This window comes from Maylandia zebra, linkage group LG4 (genome assembly GCF_041146795.1).
Source record: "Maylandia zebra isolate NMK-2024a linkage group LG4, Mzebra_GT3a, whole genome shotgun sequence".
Taxonomy (NCBI): Eukaryota; Metazoa; Chordata; class Actinopteri; order Cichliformes; family Cichlidae; genus Maylandia; species Maylandia zebra.
The window spans coordinates 32,391,785-32,410,739 of NC_135170.1; the positions used below are offsets into that span (position 1 = coordinate 32,391,785).

Consider the following 18,955-nt stretch of genomic DNA (forward strand, 5'->3'; position numbering starts at 1 on the left):
GGAGTTTGCAGTGCTGACCAAAGAGCTGAACCTCTGCCGGGAACAGCTGCTGGAGAGAGAGGAGGAGATCGCGGAGCTGAAGGCAGAGAGGAACAACACACGAGTCAGTACACTTCCATGTCTGTTTTACGTTATGCTCTCCTCTGATTCTGGCATGCAACCTCGCCTTTTTCTGAAAGACTTCACACGAGAAAACGTAATCCTCTGAGACATATCAGAGGCGCACTGTGGTGAGCTTTTACTGCATGTGAACCACATGTGTTTCCAGCTGCTGCTCGAACATCTGGAGTGCCTGGTGTCCCGCCATGAGCGCAGCCTGAGGATGACCGTGGTGAAGAGGCAGGCCCAGTCTCCGGCCGGGGTCTCTAGTGAGGTGGAGGTCCTAAAGGCCCTCAAGTCCTTGTTCGAGCATCACAAAGCTCTGGATGAGAAAGTGCGCGAAAGGCTACGGGTAGCTCTGGAGCGCGTGTCGGTCCTGGAGGAGGAGCTACAGTCTTCCTCCCAAGAGGTGAGTCCCTGTTTCCCTCCCACTTAGTTTTCTTTTTAGATTAGAAATAGAAGATAATTACAGATGGGGCCTCTTTGATGATTCTCTTTGCCTTGTTTTTAGGTTCTCTCTTTAAGGGAGCAAATCAAACGACGCCAGCAAGGACTAGACAACGGCAAAGAGGTAATCGAGCGCATTTCATAGGCAATAACTGTACATACAGATCATAAAGCACAGTTAGTTTATTGTAGAGGACAGAAAACAGGTTGGTTTTAGAGTTGTGTTCATACTGACCTGTGATATTGTCACAGCAACACATATATACTCTCTGCATGCAGCAGAGCAAAGCTGAAAAAACATGGCTGACATTACAAACCGCTGTGTTGTTAGCGTATAGAAGGTTTCCCGTGCTGACCATCTGTAGCTAGGCTCATAGACCCGCATTGTGTCTGTTCGCATGGTCTTTGAGTACACAGTGTGAAGGATTATAGGAATGTTAACTAACACAAGAAAGGGAGTGACAGTGGAGTTCACCACAAAGAGAAAGAAGCACAAAAGAGCAGAAACAAAGACAGCTGAGAATTTTCATTGTCTCTAACATTCTGTTCACAGCAACGAGGCTGTTTGACTGTTGTGGCTTCCTTACTTTCCGAGGCGCAGCACAAACACGAGCAGGAGTGGTCTATAGTGTGCACGTGGGTCTGCAAAGCAAAGCTCTGACTTCAACACTTGTAGTTTAATATCAGAGAAACACTCATTGTTATACAAGTAACTTTTTAACATTAACAATAAAGCGTTTAATCATGTTTTGCTATCTTTTGCTATTTTTCCTCAGACTGCATACGTAGATCTTAAAGTGGGGGTACAAGAAATAAAAGCGGCTGCTGTTTAAGGCTGCATAAATCTTTCCTCACTCTGCAGCTGGAGCGTTGATCAGGTGCCACTGATTGCCAGAAGCTGCTGCAGTTATTGCAGTAACTGTATACAGTTTATTCTTAGATCAGTAGAACTGTCATATAGCTTACAGCCATCAGTGTCAGTTTATTCCCGTTAAGCAGCATTTCAGTCATTCTTCAAGGAGGAAGTTATGCACTGGTGGTTAGCACCGATGCCTCAAGGCAAGAAGGTCCTGAGTTTGAATCCCATCCATCTCTGCATGTCAAATCAGTGAGCTAATTCATTAAATTGATGGTGGCTTGAGATGTTTTTATTAACATGTTATGTTCCTTGGTTACATAGATATCACAATATGATGTGTGTATTGTGTTGAAGTGTACTGATTATCAAATATTGTGAAACGGTCACAATTGGATGAGTTCTCATATAACCCACCCTCTATCTGCAACAGGATTTCTTAATTGCTTAAAAACTGTGCATTTCACAGTGTTAACGAGGAAAACTTACTCAAAATACTAACTGTTGTTTCTTTTTTTATGTACAAAAGCTTAACGAAAGAGAAAAACTGTGTAAAATCCCTGCTCCCACTTTGAAAGATGAACACATTGTAAAACCTGCACATTTACATGCACCTCTCATTCAATAACCAGAGCAGACCGACAATATATATACATTTTTTTAAACATGGGCGATTTAATAGAATTTAAAAAAATAGAGCATTTCACACATTTTTAAACCACTGTGTCACAAGATAGTCCTCTGAGTGGAAGATTAGGTTTCAGATGTTACAATAATGTTACTTTAACATATAGAAATGAAACATATTGTATTATAATTTTTATCTTACATTTCTGCAGATACAACTTTTTGCTCCACTACAATTAAATGTTGCAGAGTTCAAATTTAAGTTCTTAAATTTTGCTTCCTGGAGCGGAAATTTTTGCTTTAAAGGAAAAAAACACGACAGCAAAATCCCCGGAAAACCCATAAACTCTGGAAGTTTTATTCTTAATAATCATAATTTATCCTTTTTATATTAAATACAGTAAATCTTTTCTTTCAGAGGCTTCCCAACGGACCGTCCTCCATCCTGGACGACGGCGAAATTGACAGGCAGAGAGAGGGCGAGATAGAGAGACAGAGGTCAGAGCTGGGACAACTGAAAGAGCGACTGGCCCTCATGTGCAGACAGGTATTCGGTTCAGGAGTTCCTAAGGTCAAATGCTCTTAGCAAAACAAGCAAAATATCGCAAATCTGGAATGCTAACAGACAGAAAACGATGTGTGCCCGTTTAGCCTTGTATCCTTCATTTCCTGTCAGGTTGGCGAGATCGAGGAGCAGCTGACGTCTGCCAGGAGGGAGCTGGCCCGATCAGAGGAGACCAACCAGAAACTACAGAGGGATCTAAAGGAGGTGTGACACTCCGAGCTATGTTGTTCATACTTTTTTGTTGTGGTTACTATGCTGTTTGTTTACGTGGCTGCAGCAACTGTTGCTGTATGCAAATCACCGTGTAGCCGTGATGTCACTGGTAGAGCATGGATGTGGGCCGGTTAATCAGTCAGTGCGCTGGCAGCTGAGTGAAAGGCGTGTGGAGCGTTTTGGAATTAGAGGTAGTCGAGCGAGTTTAATCAGCAAACTTTTATTTCTTGCCACGGCCTGTATCCTCCCACCCAACCCCCACTCTCATTTCTGTTGGACATAACAGGGTGCTTCTGACATCTGTCAGCGATAACTATCAACCGGTCATTATCATTCCTTAACTAATAGCAGTTCACACTGAGTGAATTATCTTTTTGAGAACGCCTCCTTGTAAATTTACCATTTGCTCTCTTACGCCTTTCTATTTGTTTCTCACAGTGGTTACATATTTTCACAGGCGCTCTGTCAAAGGGAAGACATGGAAGAGAGGATCACCACATTAGAGCGCAGGTTTGTGTTTTCTCTCCACGTCCATCAACACGGAGAAAGTGCAGGATGGAAAGCGCAATGAAGAAAATCTATAAAGACAGAAACAGTAGAATCGAAAAAGAACATTCAGAGCTATTGAATGTGCTAAACTATATTAGGTATAAATGTAGGGATTCATTCATGAATTTAATTATCTGCATATTCATTCCCCCTATTTGTTCCCATTTATTTTTTGTTTTGTTAATTTTTGAATTCATCTATTTGTTTCATAAAATTTCCTTGCATTTTGTCCCTAATTCATCTTTTTCCCATTTAAAATTGGCATTTTTATAAAAATCATGCAAATCTCATATGAAGTATGTCATATAAACTTTCCCTCCCAGAAACAAAATACATGAATAAAAACACAGATGAAATAAATAATTTTATTAATAAAATGAGCTCTATTTTTTTAAGGAATACAGAGCAAATTTAAACATTTAGTCTCATATTTTATAAATGGATTGTGTGCATTTACCCTGGATATTTATTATTTTTGGTAGATTTATTTCTTTATAGTTGACATGAAGATGACCTTTCTTCCAAAATCCCGTCCACTCACGTCTCTGTTGGGGTCTGGTTTGCAGGTACCTGAGTGCCCAGAGGGAGGCGACTTCTCTCCATGACATAAAAGATAAGCTGGAAAATGAGCTGGCCAGCAAGGAGTCACTCCACAGACAGGTTAGGTTAACAGTCCCTTTCATCTCCATGCGTGTTCATGTCTCTGCTGCTGATTGGCAGCTTGGCTGTGTTTCGCATTGGCACAGAAAGAGCATCATTAGTGCCTTTTCTACTTCCCCCCCGACGGCTTTAAACATGTCTTTTTGCCCTCGGCAATCTTCTATTGCGGTCCGAGTTCCACCTGCACTCCCTGACATCCCGCTTTCCTGCAGAGTGAAGAGAAGAACCGGCAGCTTCAGGAGCGTCTTGATGATGCCAAACAGAAGCTGCAGCAAACCCTGCAGAGAGCTGAGACGCTGCCTGAGATCGAAGCCCAGCTCGCCCAGAGAGTGGCTGCACTCAACAAGGTGTGTACGTCCTAATCGGCCTCAGTAAACCCTTGTTGGTGTATTTTGGAGTGATCCGACAGGTTTGCCAAAGTCTTGCGAGCCTTTTTATCCCCAATCGTGTTTTTTTTAAACAGCAAAATTTTCTAGAGACAAAATTTAGTACGTGGATGTGTGTGCACAAATTTGGTGCGAGCTGGAATGTGCAGCAATGCAGAGACTCAGTTGCATGCGTGAGTACATGCAGGCAGGTGCAAGCAGGAGCATTTGTAAGTGCATGTTTGTGTGCATTCACGCCCACATAAAGTGTAGGGGGAAAAAAACCACAAGATGTCAAAAGATAGAAGAATAGCAAATATTTTATCAAGCCGTGGCAGCAATACATAATCAGACAAGCTGAGATGAAAGCCCGCTCAGGGCACAGAGTGAGCACAGCTATTACATCCTTGGGTGCTCAGCACGCCAAGGACTGTACACCGCAAAAATTCTTCCTGACTGACTGATTTAATTGCATGCATGTTAACCTCTTGCATTCCCGTAAAAAAATGGTTTCCTCACACCAAAAAATTTGCATAGAAGTCGCTCTGCTCTTATTAGTCAAACCTCTTCAACGACTACTGCTTCTACATGTTCGGGCAGGAAGGCTGGCGTGGAAGGATAAGATTAATGTCCTGTAAGAAACAAGAAAACAAACTTTCCTGTTACACTGTGATCTGTACAGGCATGTAACTAATTGAAGGAATAAGTCAACAAGCTGTTCCTTTTGTGTTAATTTGTATTAGTGTTGCAACATGATTCAGGCTGTAACCTTGCTCTCCAATCGCTCAGGCGGAGGAGCGTCATGGTAACTTTGAGGAGCGACTGCGACAGATGGAGGCGCAACTGGAGGAGAAGAACCAGGAGCTACAGCGAGTGAGTCACGCTTGCTTTTCCATCTTTCTGTTTTCATCCTCCCCCTCTTTTCCTTTTGTCAGGATTTACTCTGCACAAAGGCGCACTAATTTTCTAAACCCTGTATTTGACCGTGCACATTCAGATTGAAGTCGTTGTCTCTCTCTCTCTCTCTCCCTCTGTCAAGCAGATTCCCTGTTATTAACTCTCCTCCCCCCCCTCCCTTCTCTCAGCCTCTGCACTGATTTTTAAAAATCTTTCCCTCTCGCTCATCTCGCTTACCCTGCCCCTCAGGCGAGGCAGAGGGAGAGGATGAATGACGAACACAACAAGCGCCTCTCTGACACGGTGGACAAGCTGCTGTCCGAGTCCAACGAGAGGCTGCAGCTCCATCTGAAGGAGAGGATGGCTGCCCTGGAAGAAAAGGTGACCGCCTCCGACCACAGAAAGAGTTTCCAGCCAAAGATTTTTTAAATCAGAAATGCATTAACTGCAGTAAATATTATCTTAACCCACAAATTAACTCCTGGCCTCGGGTACCTTCACTCAATTCTCTGCCCTCCAGGAAGTGACCAGTTTAAACTTGAGTACATTCCCAAGCCGTGCCTCAAACATCCATTAGCTCTTTTTGTGTCTTACTTTCATTATTCCTGGAACTCATTAATTTATAAATACAGAGATTTACTACATGTAATAGACATAAACATCCAGATTAGAAATGCCTGGTGGTTGATTTTTTTGTTAATCTCTTATCTACAATCTGTGCTTTATTTGCACTATCAGCAAACAAAAAGGTTTCTTTTCTAAATGTAAACTGCTGTGATTTTACAGCAGGTATAAAGTCCTGTTGATGATAAATTCCGGGTGGGATTAGGTTTAAAGGAATGTGCTTAAAAGTGGAGCTTTTCGTTTGCAGGGTAGCACAGTGACTTGGTAAGATGCTTACTGAGCTGTTACTTGTAGCATTGATAGTTTGCTGTAAATGTAGACTTTAAATTATACTCCTGGATTTTGAGATACGTAACATTTATAGGTGACAAATATTACTTTATTGTGAACAGGTAACACGGACAAAGTTAGCCAGTGACACAGTTTAACCGAAAACTGCATGTCTTTTCCCCACATGTGATGCAGGTCATTGAGTTCTTGCTAAAAAAGCAAATCAGTAAAATGTCTGGGGTTCAAATTCGACAGCCAGCTGGAGACTTCTCTCCAAGCACTCTGGCTTCCTCCCACAATTAAAAAAAATGCACATTAGGTTAACTGGTGATTCTAAATCGACTGTAGGTATGAGTGGTCGTTTTTTTCCTTTTTGTTAGCCCTTTAAAATTAGCGGCCTGTCTAGGGTGTACCCCATGCCTCACCTCATAAGTGCTCAGATAGGCTGCAGTGCAGCTGCAGCCCTGAATTGGCTAAGCAGAAGAAACCGAATGGGTAGATGGTTATGAAGAAGTTGCATGCATCTGTGCTTTAATGCATACATTTCTATATATGCACTGCTGTTATTGTAGATGCAATCTGCATATGTAGATCATCTGTAATTCTAATGAAACACTGGCAAGAAATTGAGTCCCTGTAAAAAAAAACACACTGGTGGCAGACAGTAGACTAATTTTCTCAGATAGAACAAATAAGGTTTTCCTGAAATTCCCCTCATACTCTTATTACTTCTTATCATTTTTCTCCAGAATGCACTATCAGAGGAACTGTCCAACATGAAGAAACTCCAGGATGATCTGCTGGCAAACAAGGTGACCATACATCCAGGTTTTATTCTCAGGTTATGCTAGCAGACATGATTTTCCTCTTTTCTCTACCATTTTTTTTTTTTCATTTGCAGGATCAGCTGATCGCTGAGCTGGAAAGGCTTCAGCTGGAGTTGGATCAGCTGAGAGCGAGGCCTGGGGGCTCTTATTCCAGGTTGGTACCATCATTTGGACAGTTTGTAGCTGTACGTCGACTGGCTACTGTTGGGCTGTATCTTCATTTTCCGTGCTCTTTTGATTTAATCCTCTATTATTAGACAATTTTAATTTTTCACATTGATATGTTCGTTTTGCAGTATCTCAGCTTTGGAGTTGGCACATGTTATGCTTTAGTACCCCACTTTGTTTGCTGTGTGTAGGGTTAATCGTTTCATCTTATCGTGTCTCATTTCTTCTTTTATTTTTCCAGTCGCTCTCTGCCAGGCAGCGCTCTGGAGTTGAGGTATTCCCACGGAGGCGGGTCCCTCCCAACAGGTTCCACCACTCACCTGGATCCCTTCGGTAATGCCTCTGCCGGAGGCGCAGGCAATCGTCACTGGCCCCGCTGGAGCTCTGCTCATGAGGACACTACCAAGGTGAGATATTTTAAAAGGTGCTTCAGAAATCACTCTTCAAACGTTTAAAAGTGAAAGTTGGGATCCTTTTTTTACAAAAAAAAGGTGTAGCTCAGTGATACAGTGTAGTAATTTTCAACAGCACTGACTCACTGGAGCTCAAGAAATGAGCTAAGTGGGATTTGAGATACACAAAATTAGATGTTCCTAGCATAGACTGTATACAAAAGATGAACCTTTTTTTTGGATGCTGCACTCTGCACATGGGTTATTTCATATACCTACAAACTCAATTTGATGTTGAATGATTGGTATTTGCAAATGGGATCAGATGTCCGTTGTGTAGTGAATCATCCTGTCTTGCTTTGTGTGTGCAGTACTCAGATTGGGATCACACTCTGATTGGGACTGGGTTCCAGCCAGGCATGGATGTGGGATGCTCAGACGATGAGGACGACGGGGAGGCTCGGTTTGGCTCCGAGCTTCTGTCACCCAGCGGACAGACGGATGTGCAGACCCTGGCCATCATGCTGCAGGAACAGCTGGAGGCCATCAATAAGGAGATCAAGTAAGGAACGCCAAGAGCGCTTAGAGATTCAGAGAAGTAAGAATGTGAGAAACACCTCCCTACATGCTGCAGACTGACTCACACCAACACCTGCTACAACCTCAAAAATAAACATAACAGCACCTCTCAGACATGTCCTGAAGAGAAAATGCAGTTGTGGAAGAATTAATCAGATCCTGCTAGTGATGAATTAATACATTATTAGATTGTTTATGGATGCACTGACGCATAAGCAGCAGTTGCTGCTATACTCAAGGTGGAACTAGTCTTAACAACTGTGGACCCCCTTTTTCATTCAGAACTGCTTGAATTCTTCATGGCCAGTGTTGGTCAAGTTACTTGAAAAAAGTAATCAGTAACTAATTAGTGATTACTTCCCCAAAAAAGTAATCCTGTTACTTTACTGATTATTTATTTCAAAAGTAATTAATTACTTAGTTACTTAGTTACTTTTTAAAAACACGATTTACAACCTGAATAGGTGATAAAGCGATAGATCTTTCAGCCCAATTCTACTTTTTCTGCATAATCATCATACAAAATGTAATCAAATGGAAAAGTCTCTTTTTTTTAACTTGTTTTTATCAGTTTTAATCTTTTAACTTTATGCATCAAGCAAAAATTAAATTATATGCAACATTCACTGATTGGAAGAAATTTGTTTAACATTTAAACCTATTTTCTGCACATTCCAGCACATAAAATAAAATATTTGTGTGTTTACACTCAGTCTTTCAAATAAATGCAAGTGAAACATAGCAGAAAATAAATAAAATTAAAGACTAGCGGTCCTGTTGCTCTATTTTCACCTGTAAAGCAGGAGTGGGTTAGGCGGAGGTTTGCCCTGGTGCAGGTGTGCCGCAGCGGTCAGTTGAAGAATCCGCGAGTTTCTCTGTGAATTTCACATTACCTGGTAGCGCACTCGGTGCTTGCTCGGAAGTTAAGGGGTTTTCTTCAGCGGACGCTAATGTTTTTGTCACTTTTTATGGAATCAAACTCAAAGTAAGGTCAGTACTTCCACGCTTTAAACGCTGCACGCTCATACTCTCTCCCGCACTCAATATATTATCCATTGTTGATCTGCACACAGCTGTTGCCACAAACGTCGCACTTACGTCATTGTCATGAGACACTCTCGCAAGAAAATCACGGTTTTAGTAACGCAGTAACGCAGAGTGCTTACGGGAAAGTAACAGTAATCTAATTACCGTTTTAGCAATAGTAATCTCTTACTTTACTCGTTACTCGAAAAAGGTAATCGGATTACAGTAACGCTTTATTGCCCATCTCTGTTCATGGCACAGATTCAACAAGGCGCTGGAAACATTCATCAGAGATTCTGGTCCAATTGACACGATAGCATCACACAGTCGCTTGTCGGTTGCACATCCATGATGCAAATCTCCAGTTTCACCACATCCCAAAGGTGTTCTGTTTGGTTCACAGCTGAATTTGACTTATCAGCAATTAACATTTTGGGAAAACGCACTGATTAGCTTTCCTGTAGAGGTCTGAGTGAGGAGAATTTGCCTATTTGTCTAGATTAAATAATTAGCTAGAGCCATCAACTGCTAAGCTAGCATGGCGAATACTAGACAAAGCCATTTTTTACACACACACAAACACACAAAGTAGAAAAGTAAATTTGCCAACTTAAGTGACGCAGCTTATATGTGCAGTAGATATATTATTAGATAGAGCCAGGAGAGTTGATTCTTCTTGTCTCCAGTAATTCTGCTCTGCTGGCTGTAGCTACATTCATGACTATGGTATCAATTTTCACAGCAAGAACGCTACCAAGCTTTTTTTTCTCCAAACCGTCAAACTACTTCTTTAAGACTGTCCTGATTTGTTTAGAGCTCCAGGACACTTCTGGAGCCCTTTTCTGAGTTCTAATATTATCCACATGTTTGTTGCCCTGAAAACCCAGATTGATCCAGGAGGAGAAGGAGAACACAGAGCTGCGTGCCGAGGAGATTGAGAGCCGGGTCAGCGTGGCTTTGGACAGTCCGCCCATCCCTCCCTCTTCCCTGGGGAGAGACAGCACAGGACGGGGCTTCATCCCCACTTCCATCACATCCTCCACCCTGGCCTCCCCCTCTCCCCCCAGCTCCGGGCACTCCACCCCTCGTCTGCCTCACTCCCCTGCCCGTGAGACCGATAGACAGGTACGACTGGAATGTAGAGAAGAACTCCTATTTCAGTTCGTGTTAACCTTTTTACCTCACCTTGGTGTCAGCCTCCCTGTTTATGCAGACAGCTCCTCCAGACAGTGAGTCATTTAAATAAAGCATAAGTAATCACGCAGATGGGGTCAAGAAGTTTAGTTATTCTTCAGCGGCAACAATGTCAGATTGGGAAAGTTTGATTTAAGTGACTCGTGGTGCGGTATGAAGGTTCCAGCAACGGGCAGATAGATTACAAGTAATGGTGCAATAAACAAAAAGCAAGCTGTCAGTGGTGATTTTGAAAATTGATCATGTTTATGTAGGCGTTCAGTGAGAATGGCAAGATTGGTTACAGTTAGGAAGCTGGATGTAAGCCAAGGAAAATAACTCTTTTAAGGCTGTAGCAGGAAACCTAGTCGGCTCCGGCTCCTCTTCACGTCAAAAAGGTGAGCTGTGCAACTAAACTTGTAAAATCAAAGAACTCCTCTTGCATTAATCTCAATTTTTAACTATTTGGTAAAAAAAAAAAAACAGGAAAAGGATTACATTTCTAAACAAATAGGATATATTAATATAACAGTTGTTGATTAGTAGATTTTGCTCATGTTTTTCAAAGCAGGGCTTGCTGTTGTCCCCTTTTTCCATTTTTTAGTTGTTTACATGCATCATTGTTGGACAGAGTTGAGAGAATCAGGTCTGGACAGCGTCTGAAGTTGACTTTCTCGAGTATAACGCACAGAAAGACACTGACAGCTTCAGACAAGTTGTTAGAAATGGATATATTTTGTGCCGTTACGTCGCAGTCAGAAATCATTCGAAGGCAAAACTTCAAACGTTTTATTCAGTCTAAATCGAGCAATTTGTGGCTAAGATGAATCTTATTGTTGGGACCTACAGTCACGTAAATAACAAGGTTTTCACCGTGCTGCGTGCAGTCCTGTGAAAAAATACATTCCATGATTCAGCAGCTTGTAGAACCACTTCTAGCAGCAATAACCTGAAGTATTCATGAAGTGATCAGTTTCTGTGTGCCTTTATTAGTCTCTCACATTGTTGTGCATTAATGTTGCTTATTCTCAATATTGGTTTGCATTCATTTAAGCACAGCGCTCTTAGGATACCACCACAGCATTTCATTCTGAGCTCCGGCTCGGTCTTTTCTGTTTTGGTGTAGATTCTTTTTGTGGATTTGCTGCTGTGCTTGGCGTCGTTGTTCTGTCGTGTGACTTAATTTGGGCCAAGCTTTAGCTGTCAAACAAATGGAGTCACATTTGACTTTAGAATCCAGCAAAAATGTAAGAAATCTGTTTCGGCCAGTCTCAGTCACAGTTGTGGCTTGGCAATATTAATAATGATGCTACAACAGGTAAAAAACATACTTAGAATATAGTAGCTAATATTTTTTTAATTTACAGACAAAACATTTAAGCAGAGCAGAGCTCACAACATCCATAAAATTATAATTTTTGTGTTTGCATCTACTGCAAATTATACAGTTTGCATTTTATATTCCAGAACAGCAAAGATGATGACCGATCCCTCGCTCTTCTTGACTCTACACCTCCTCCCACTCCTCGTGCGCTGCGATTGGACAGGATGGCCCTCACCCATCCGGGAGCGATGCTCGATGACCCCAGAGAGTTTCGCAGGTAAGACGGCTGCGCATTCAAGCGTGATGCTTTCAATGTGTATTTGTTTTTCCAACTTTAGTTACTTTCTTTGTCTCTCCTTCAGTCTCTCGGCAGATGGCAGCAGCACCAACAGCAGCCAAGATTCACTCCACAAGGCCAGCAAGAAGAAAAGCATCAAGTCTTCCATCGGCCGGCTTTTTGGGAAGAAGGAAAAAGGAAGGATGGGCCAAGCTGGACGGGATGGATCTGTTTCTCTTGGTAAACTGATAAAAGATAAGGGAGGGACTGACTGAGCATGAGTAATCCATGCTGTCAGCATTTACATCTAAACACTTTATTGGCTCGGTGAATTCGGAGCCAGAAAAGTGTTCTTATCTAGTTCTTGCAATCTTTGACATCACTGTATGTTTCCCAGCATCTACACCCTCTGAAGACCTGGCATCTGGAGACCCAATGGGAATGAATAAGACGGGAACTCTTGGTCCAGCAGATAAAGACCGCCGCAGCAAGAAGAAGTCAGTGAATTATATGCTGTGCGTTTCATATTTTGATCTTTTAATCGGACAGCACCAAATAAGAAATCTCTCTGTTAAATCTCTTATCAGGCATGAGCTGCTGGAAGAAGCATGTCGCCAAGGACTTCCTTTTGCATCTTGGGATGGACCTACTGTTGTGTCGTGGTTAGAGGTAGGTGATCATAGAACTGAGATCTAAATGAAACTTTCATCTTGATTTAATCCACTCCTTGCCTCCTTCTAGCTGTGGGTGGGAATGCCAGCTTGGTACGTCGCCGCATGCCGTGCCAACGTGAAGAGCGGCGCGATCATGGCCAACCTATCCGACACGGAGATCCAGAGGGAGATCGGCATCAGCAACCCGCTGCACCGCCTCAAACTGCGGCTGGCCATCCAGGAGATGGTGTCCCTCACCAGCCCATCTGCCCCAGCCAGCACTCGCTCTGTGAGACTCTGAAACTGCACATACATTTAACAAGTCCATAGCCAAGGGGAGCACAAAATTATTAGCTATAAATTATAAAATGCTCTGGTACATAAAAAATGCATATCTACCTCATGGCATTATATGAAATAGTCACAAAAACCCAAGCCCTTTTTTCCATGCCGTCAGCACAGCTTTGAAACGGACGTATTTCATTTCAAAATATGTTTCATGTCTGCACCACATATGTTTACAGAGTAAGTACATCACCATGGTAACCAAGAAAACAGAGCTTCACGAAGCCGCAACTTTGCGCTTTAACCCAAACGGTGATCAAACATATTCGAGTGATGTTGGTCACCTAAATGTAACCAAACAATGAATGAACGTGTAAATGAAAAGCAAAAGAAATATACAGCAGGAACATGAACGGTAGTGTGAGAGGTGAAATTACTTATGCCTCCTGCTTCTCCCGAGAATTAGACTTTTTCGCCCAGCATGACGGAGAAATAGATTGGATTTTGTTCATTTTTGCAGAACTTCCATAAAACTTGGTAATATCTACAGATGGGAGTCGTTTAGGCTGTGGGTTTTCGAATCCAGTTAGGTCCAATGGCTTATGAAACTGCAGATGTATGTGCCTAATATCTAGGATTATGAGTGGGTCATTGGAAAATGTTTGATCTTGTAGGGGGTCCCTGCTCCTAGAGGCTAAAGGGGGGGACCTCCAAAATTATAAGCCCTATTTTAAAACTCTCATTTACCTTAAAGAATGAATATTTTCTCATGATAAAAAGATCCCAGTCTAGACAGCTTCCCCCTAGAATTAAAGGTAAAGAAGCCTTTAATCGGAGCACACTAAGACCTTAAACGCCTTCATATGTCGATTTATGTATTCATTTGGGACGGATATCTATCTTTCTGCTGAGTATAGACTTTTTGCTCAGAGTAGCGCCTTGCCGCATCCATATTTAAAGTCTGAGGTAAATGTTGAGCCAGATGTTTGTTGTTTAGAGACTGGCACAAATTATCAGATTATAGTCTCTGTGAAGGCCACATAATTAGCGCCAAATGTCACAGTTGCTAGTCATAAAATTAAAATGTGACCTGGAATATATGATATTAATAAGGAATGATGTAATAGAAATAGCCTGTTGGGGCACATGACATGTAGGATGTAGGATTAGAAAGAGAAAGAAAGAAAACAGATGCAGATAAAAATGAATGCTAACAAACATGAAGCCTATTCTACACGTGATAAATGTCCAAAATGATAAAGATATGAATGGAAATAGGCTCTGCTGGGAGTGACGGGGTTCACCTTTGTCATCTGGAAAACATTGGCAACAAAAACTTTGCCCTCTCCCTCGGCAACAAAGACAAACCAGATGTTGAAAAATGTAGTAAAAGTGCTGCACGCACATGCATTTGTGGCACTGTTTTTTCCTCCGCTTCCTCAAGCAAGATAAAGTGAAAAATAGCTGAAAGCCATCTTCTTTAAGGCGTCTGCTTTGGAGCTTTTAACAAATGGCAGATTTTGGTTTTTCTTGGCTTTCCCTTTTCTGCATTTGGCTTCCTCTCTATTTACAGTAGAAATCATATTAATGATACGGTGAAATGCGGAAGATGATCAATCGTGCAATTTTGCCCAACAGGCTGAGCAGATTCATTAGTTATCGGTTCACATAAGCCCATCGAACCTCTTGTTCGTGGAAATCACCATGGCAATGAGTCTTCTGTTGTGGTTGGCTGACATCTTTTGATGTGGCTGTTTTGGCATCGCGAAAATGTTCGAGTGTTGACTCATTGCTGTAGACAGGCAGTGAAGTGTGGTGTGTGTGCATTTTTTGTAATCTTTTATCTCACTGCTTCGCTTCTTTTGTTCACATAACTGCAGTCTACCAGTAACGTGTGGATGACCCACGCAGAGATGGAGTCTCTGAACGCCGCCACCAAGCCCCCGGTTAGTGCCCCAGCCGTCCTGTCTCTGTCTGACAAACTGCCCTTTTATGGTCATGGTTATTTTATTTTATTTATTTTGAATAATGTTGAGCGTCTCGTCCGGTCTGAATCACGTTGATGAGTCTCTCCCCTCCCTTCTCCTCTCTCTCCTTGTACTTCTTTTTTGTACTTCTGTCTCTCTGTGGGCCCAGGCCATAGTGTTGAGCATCTTCTTCTCTCCCTGTTGTTGCCGTTTCAGTGTGAACTGCTTCCAACTAATTACCCGTTCACTAACACACTGTTCCTCCCTTTTGTCCTCTTTTCCCGCTGCTGCTGTTGCTGCTTCCTCCTCTGCTGCTCCTTCACTATCTATCCATTCGTCCACCTTGCTCTTCACCTCCGCACCCCTCTCCCTCACCACCTCCACATCACTCTCTCTGGCTCTGTCTCTCTTCGTCTTCCTCTTCTCTTCTCTCTGCAGGAGCTGAAAGAGTTCAGCTGGGATCAGGTAAGGGATCAGCTGCGCCTTTTTGAAAAAAAGTTCGCGCAACATGCTGCGTATTTGTCACTCATTTCATCTCTAACAGCAGTGAGTCATTTGCAGCGCCATCAAATACGAGGCCGAGCGTGAATCAGTGTTGCTCATCTGTGGTTGTCCCCTCCAGATACTGGCCTATGGCGATATGAATCATGAGTGGGTGGGCAACGAGTGGCTGCCCAGCCTGGGCTTGCCGCAGTATCGGAGCTATTTCATGGAGTCCCTGGTGGATGCTCGCATGCTGGACCACCTGACCAAGAAAGAGCTGCGAGGACAGCTCAAGATGGTGGACAGCTTCCACAGGTAGAGCTCGGCTTCATAACTCATGCTCTTTTGTCACGTCTCGTGTTTACAAAACTCTTACTCTCCTACCTTTGTGTGCATGTGACAAGGGAATTTTGAAGGTGTTAAAAGACAATGGTTATGGCACTCTGACAGCTCAGTTGTGTGTCTCCAGGCCTTCTCTGAGTTCTCTTTTGAAGGAGTGAAAGGGTCAGAGGTGCTGGGTTGTTAATGCTTTCTGAGCACATGTGAGAGTGGAAACACGCCCTCCTCGGTTAACCTGCTTGAACCCCTGACCCTCTGGCTCTTTGCCCTCTCCCAGGGTCAGCTTGCATTACGGCATCATGTGCCTGAAGCGTCTAAATTACGATCGCAAGGAGCTGGAGAGGAGGAGAGAGGAGAGCGCCCACCATAACAAAGGTGACCCCTTGTTTCTCTGCCATTATCTCACCTTTCACGCCCCAGTGGAGGGATGGTATTGTACAGTTCTCCGAGCCAGTAGAAGCAGCTAATTCGTTTATTCATGTGGTGCTTTTGTGCTGTGTAAAGCATACCTTAGTGACTACTAACTGCAGGTTATTTGTTTTATTTGACTATTAATTTTATTGCATTTTTACCATCACCTTGTTGATCTGTTAGACCGCGGTTTTTATTGCCTGTGCTATTTCATGTGCCGTGCACAGCTCAAGTTTAAGAAGCAAAGCATTTTTTCTTGTGGAAAGGCAGAAATCCTGTGTGTTTCTGGAGCTCATCGTAACCAAACTGGACCAAGCACAAACTAATAACTAGCAGTCTTGGTTAAATACAGCTTCGAATAGAAACTCGCACTAATCTGGTGGTGTCGTAAACATTTAAACTTCTACCAAACATCAATAGAACATCAATCTTATCACAGCCGTAACAAGCTGATGTGAATACCATGAATACATCTTTTCACAGCCTCCTACATGCTGTCCCTGAGCAGAGAACAAGTCTGACTGGTACCATCTCCTGTTTGGCTTACGTGTCAGAAAAGGCCGCTTCCCACCTGGATTATCAAAGTGTAATTCGGAGTTTATGTGTGAACTTGAATCTTAGCTCCTTATACAGTTTTAAATAAACACGAGCCGCATGGCTCTACAAAGGCTGAAAATCACCTGCATCCGCTAATCGAATCTCTGGATTCAGATAAGTTTGTGATATTTTATTGAGACTAACGAGACCATACATGAAGCTCAATTTGATGTATTTGTAAAGTTATGATGCAAAATGCAATTGTGCCATGTCTTGCATGGGTAAAGAAGCTTTTCAAGCATTCTTTGGTTCCCATCTTGATAACTTCGAAGCAGGGTCAAACCACACCTCTGCTAAAAACTGTTATGCATATCTGTGCAAAATCTTTTGAGTTGTTCTGATAAAGAACAAACCAACAACATAAAATGCAGTGGCAGAGGTAAAGATTCATACCTTATATTTATATTGATACTGATCAGTGTATATATTTTTAATTGTTGTTGTTTTTTTTAATTCTAGTATTTGTTAACCCAGCAAAGAGCAAAACCCCACACAATTTACTGTCTGAAACAGAGAAATAGCAACAAGCACTGGTACCCTGGATATTTTATCTGTTTTAAGTGTCATATCACCATGTTGTATAGGTGGCTGATCAGTTCAAGTTATAGCTTTCTTCTGTCTGAATTATTTTCTCAGATTTGGCTGCTTCACCCTGTTTCAGTGTGACATTATGTTTGTTTCTGACCTGCCATCAGTCTACACTGCCAGCACCCTTTTACCAAACTGCCTAACATCTCTGCGGACGGTTTCCAGACTAATAAGAATTTATCATCTGCATAAAGGAGTAATAAGATTATGTAATCTCCGTAAAATGATGCACTATTTGAGAAGCTAAAACATTTAGAAAACAGTTTTTAATGACTAAACCTTTCCATTCTTCACAAGTTTGGGGGTTTTAGAATTTTAGCAGGGAAAGCTGCTGTACTGCTTTTAACTTTTGTCAAATCTCTTTAAAGTAAGCAGATGTAAAAAAGGAAAGTCTTTACAAGTAAACTATAAAAATACTTTCTTGCATCAGCGCTGGCATGTAAAAAAAAAAAGTGAAACAAAAAAACCCTTAATAATGGTTATTTTCTTTGATTTCTCACGTTCCTGGGAATTCCTGTGTTTAGACCACCCATTGTTTTTCCCCCCTCCTCGTCATACCTAGAAGAGATTATAAGCCACAACCTTCTAGCTTGGCTGGATAATGATTACATAAATGTCAACACGTTCGGTCATTAAACAAACCCAAATCTCTCGCACTCCCACTGCTGCGCCTTGAAAAACACATGTTGTGCATTTACAGTCAGTTCATCTTGGCTTCTCCCCAGAGGAATGATGCAGATGAGGAAATTAGCGAATCTGGGTTTGTCTGATGATAGGCCTGACCTGTGTTGTCCATGTGCAGAAAATAAATCAGTTAGTCAAATGTTTCATTATTTCCTCTGATCGCTGACCCTTACAGAAGACGGTTAATAAATCTGAGCAGCCCTGCATGTGTTTATGTATCCAAATTAAACTAAAGGAGGTGACTTCAGTTTTAATAAAGATTTAAAAATAGTGTGCAGACAGCTTTCTGTTTGCAGATGAATGCCTCTCCTCCCTTCCTTTCACCTCCTCCCTTTCTCTTCCTAGATGTGATGGTATGGTCCAATGAGCGTGTGATGTGCTGGGTGCAGAGCATCGGTCTGAAGGAGTACGCCGACAACCTCCGGGAGAGCGGCGTCCACGGGGCTCTGCTGGCTTTAGACGACACATTTGACTACACTGACCTGGCCCTGCTGCTGCAGATCCCCAATCAGAACACACAGGTAGTGAATTCATTGTCGATGCACATCAAGAGAAATGTCTTTGCATCAAAGTCTGTTCCTACGTCCAAGACAATTTATCAGATATTTTGCACTTTAAGATCCCTATAAACTTTTTTAGATTTTGATAATTTGCCATTTTTAGACAGAACAAGTTTAGCCAGTTCTGTGGTATTTACCCTAACCCTAATCTGAGTTATACAACAGGCAGCACAGTGGCAGAATTGTTAACACTGTTGCATCACAGAAGGAAGATTCTGGGTCCAGCTGGGACTGTGTGGAATTTGTATATTCGCTCTGTGCCTGTGTGCTTTCCTTTCAGGTGTTTCAGGCTCTTCCTCCAGTCTAAAGGCATGTAATTTAGGCTAATTAGCCAAAAAGTTGGCCACTGTTAGAAATGGTTCACCGTATCTCTATGATGGGCAGGCGACCTGTCCAGTGCGTACCCCACCTCTCACCCTATGACACCCAGTGTAGGCTCCAGGCCTGCTG

The 18,955-nt window shown here is 42.4% G+C and overlaps 1 protein-coding gene across 2 annotated transcripts in view; it reads left to right on the top strand.

Moving 5' to 3' along the window:
• Nucleotides 1-18,955, top strand: part of ppfia3 (PTPRF interacting protein alpha 3) — a 33,883-nt gene that overhangs the window by 9,437 nt on the left and 5,491 nt on the right. The window contains exons 3-27 of one of the 2 annotated variants that reach the window (XM_024799688.2): nucleotides 2-103; nucleotides 269-508; nucleotides 611-670; nucleotides 2,448-2,576; nucleotides 2,706-2,798; nucleotides 3,265-3,317; nucleotides 3,923-4,016; nucleotides 4,229-4,363; nucleotides 5,171-5,254; nucleotides 5,528-5,659; nucleotides 6,922-6,984; nucleotides 7,074-7,153; nucleotides 7,409-7,574; nucleotides 7,931-8,121; nucleotides 10,052-10,289; nucleotides 11,805-11,938; nucleotides 12,024-12,178; nucleotides 12,336-12,435; nucleotides 12,526-12,607; nucleotides 12,680-12,880; nucleotides 14,757-14,822; nucleotides 15,282-15,308; nucleotides 15,466-15,641; nucleotides 15,943-16,040; nucleotides 18,291-18,466. In XM_024799688.2, the coding sequence (XP_024655456.2) occupies nucleotides 2-103; nucleotides 269-508; nucleotides 611-670; nucleotides 2,448-2,576; nucleotides 2,706-2,798; nucleotides 3,265-3,317; nucleotides 3,923-4,016; nucleotides 4,229-4,363; nucleotides 5,171-5,254; nucleotides 5,528-5,659; nucleotides 6,922-6,984; nucleotides 7,074-7,153; nucleotides 7,409-7,574; nucleotides 7,931-8,121; nucleotides 10,052-10,289; nucleotides 11,805-11,938; nucleotides 12,024-12,178; nucleotides 12,336-12,435; nucleotides 12,526-12,607; nucleotides 12,680-12,880; nucleotides 14,757-14,822; nucleotides 15,282-15,308; nucleotides 15,466-15,641; nucleotides 15,943-16,040; nucleotides 18,291-18,466 (3,075 nt within the window). Of the gene's footprint in view, nucleotide 1; nucleotides 104-268; nucleotides 509-610; nucleotides 671-2,447; nucleotides 2,577-2,705; nucleotides 2,799-3,264; nucleotides 3,318-3,922; nucleotides 4,017-4,228; nucleotides 4,364-5,170; nucleotides 5,255-5,527; nucleotides 5,660-6,921; nucleotides 6,985-7,073; nucleotides 7,154-7,408; nucleotides 7,575-7,930; nucleotides 8,122-10,051; nucleotides 10,290-11,804; nucleotides 11,939-12,023; nucleotides 12,179-12,335; nucleotides 12,436-12,525; nucleotides 12,608-12,679; nucleotides 12,881-14,756; nucleotides 14,823-15,012; nucleotides 15,309-15,465; nucleotides 15,642-15,942; nucleotides 16,041-18,290; nucleotides 18,467-18,955 lie in introns of those variants that run through there. The other variant, XM_076883420.1, reaches the window with a different exon arrangement.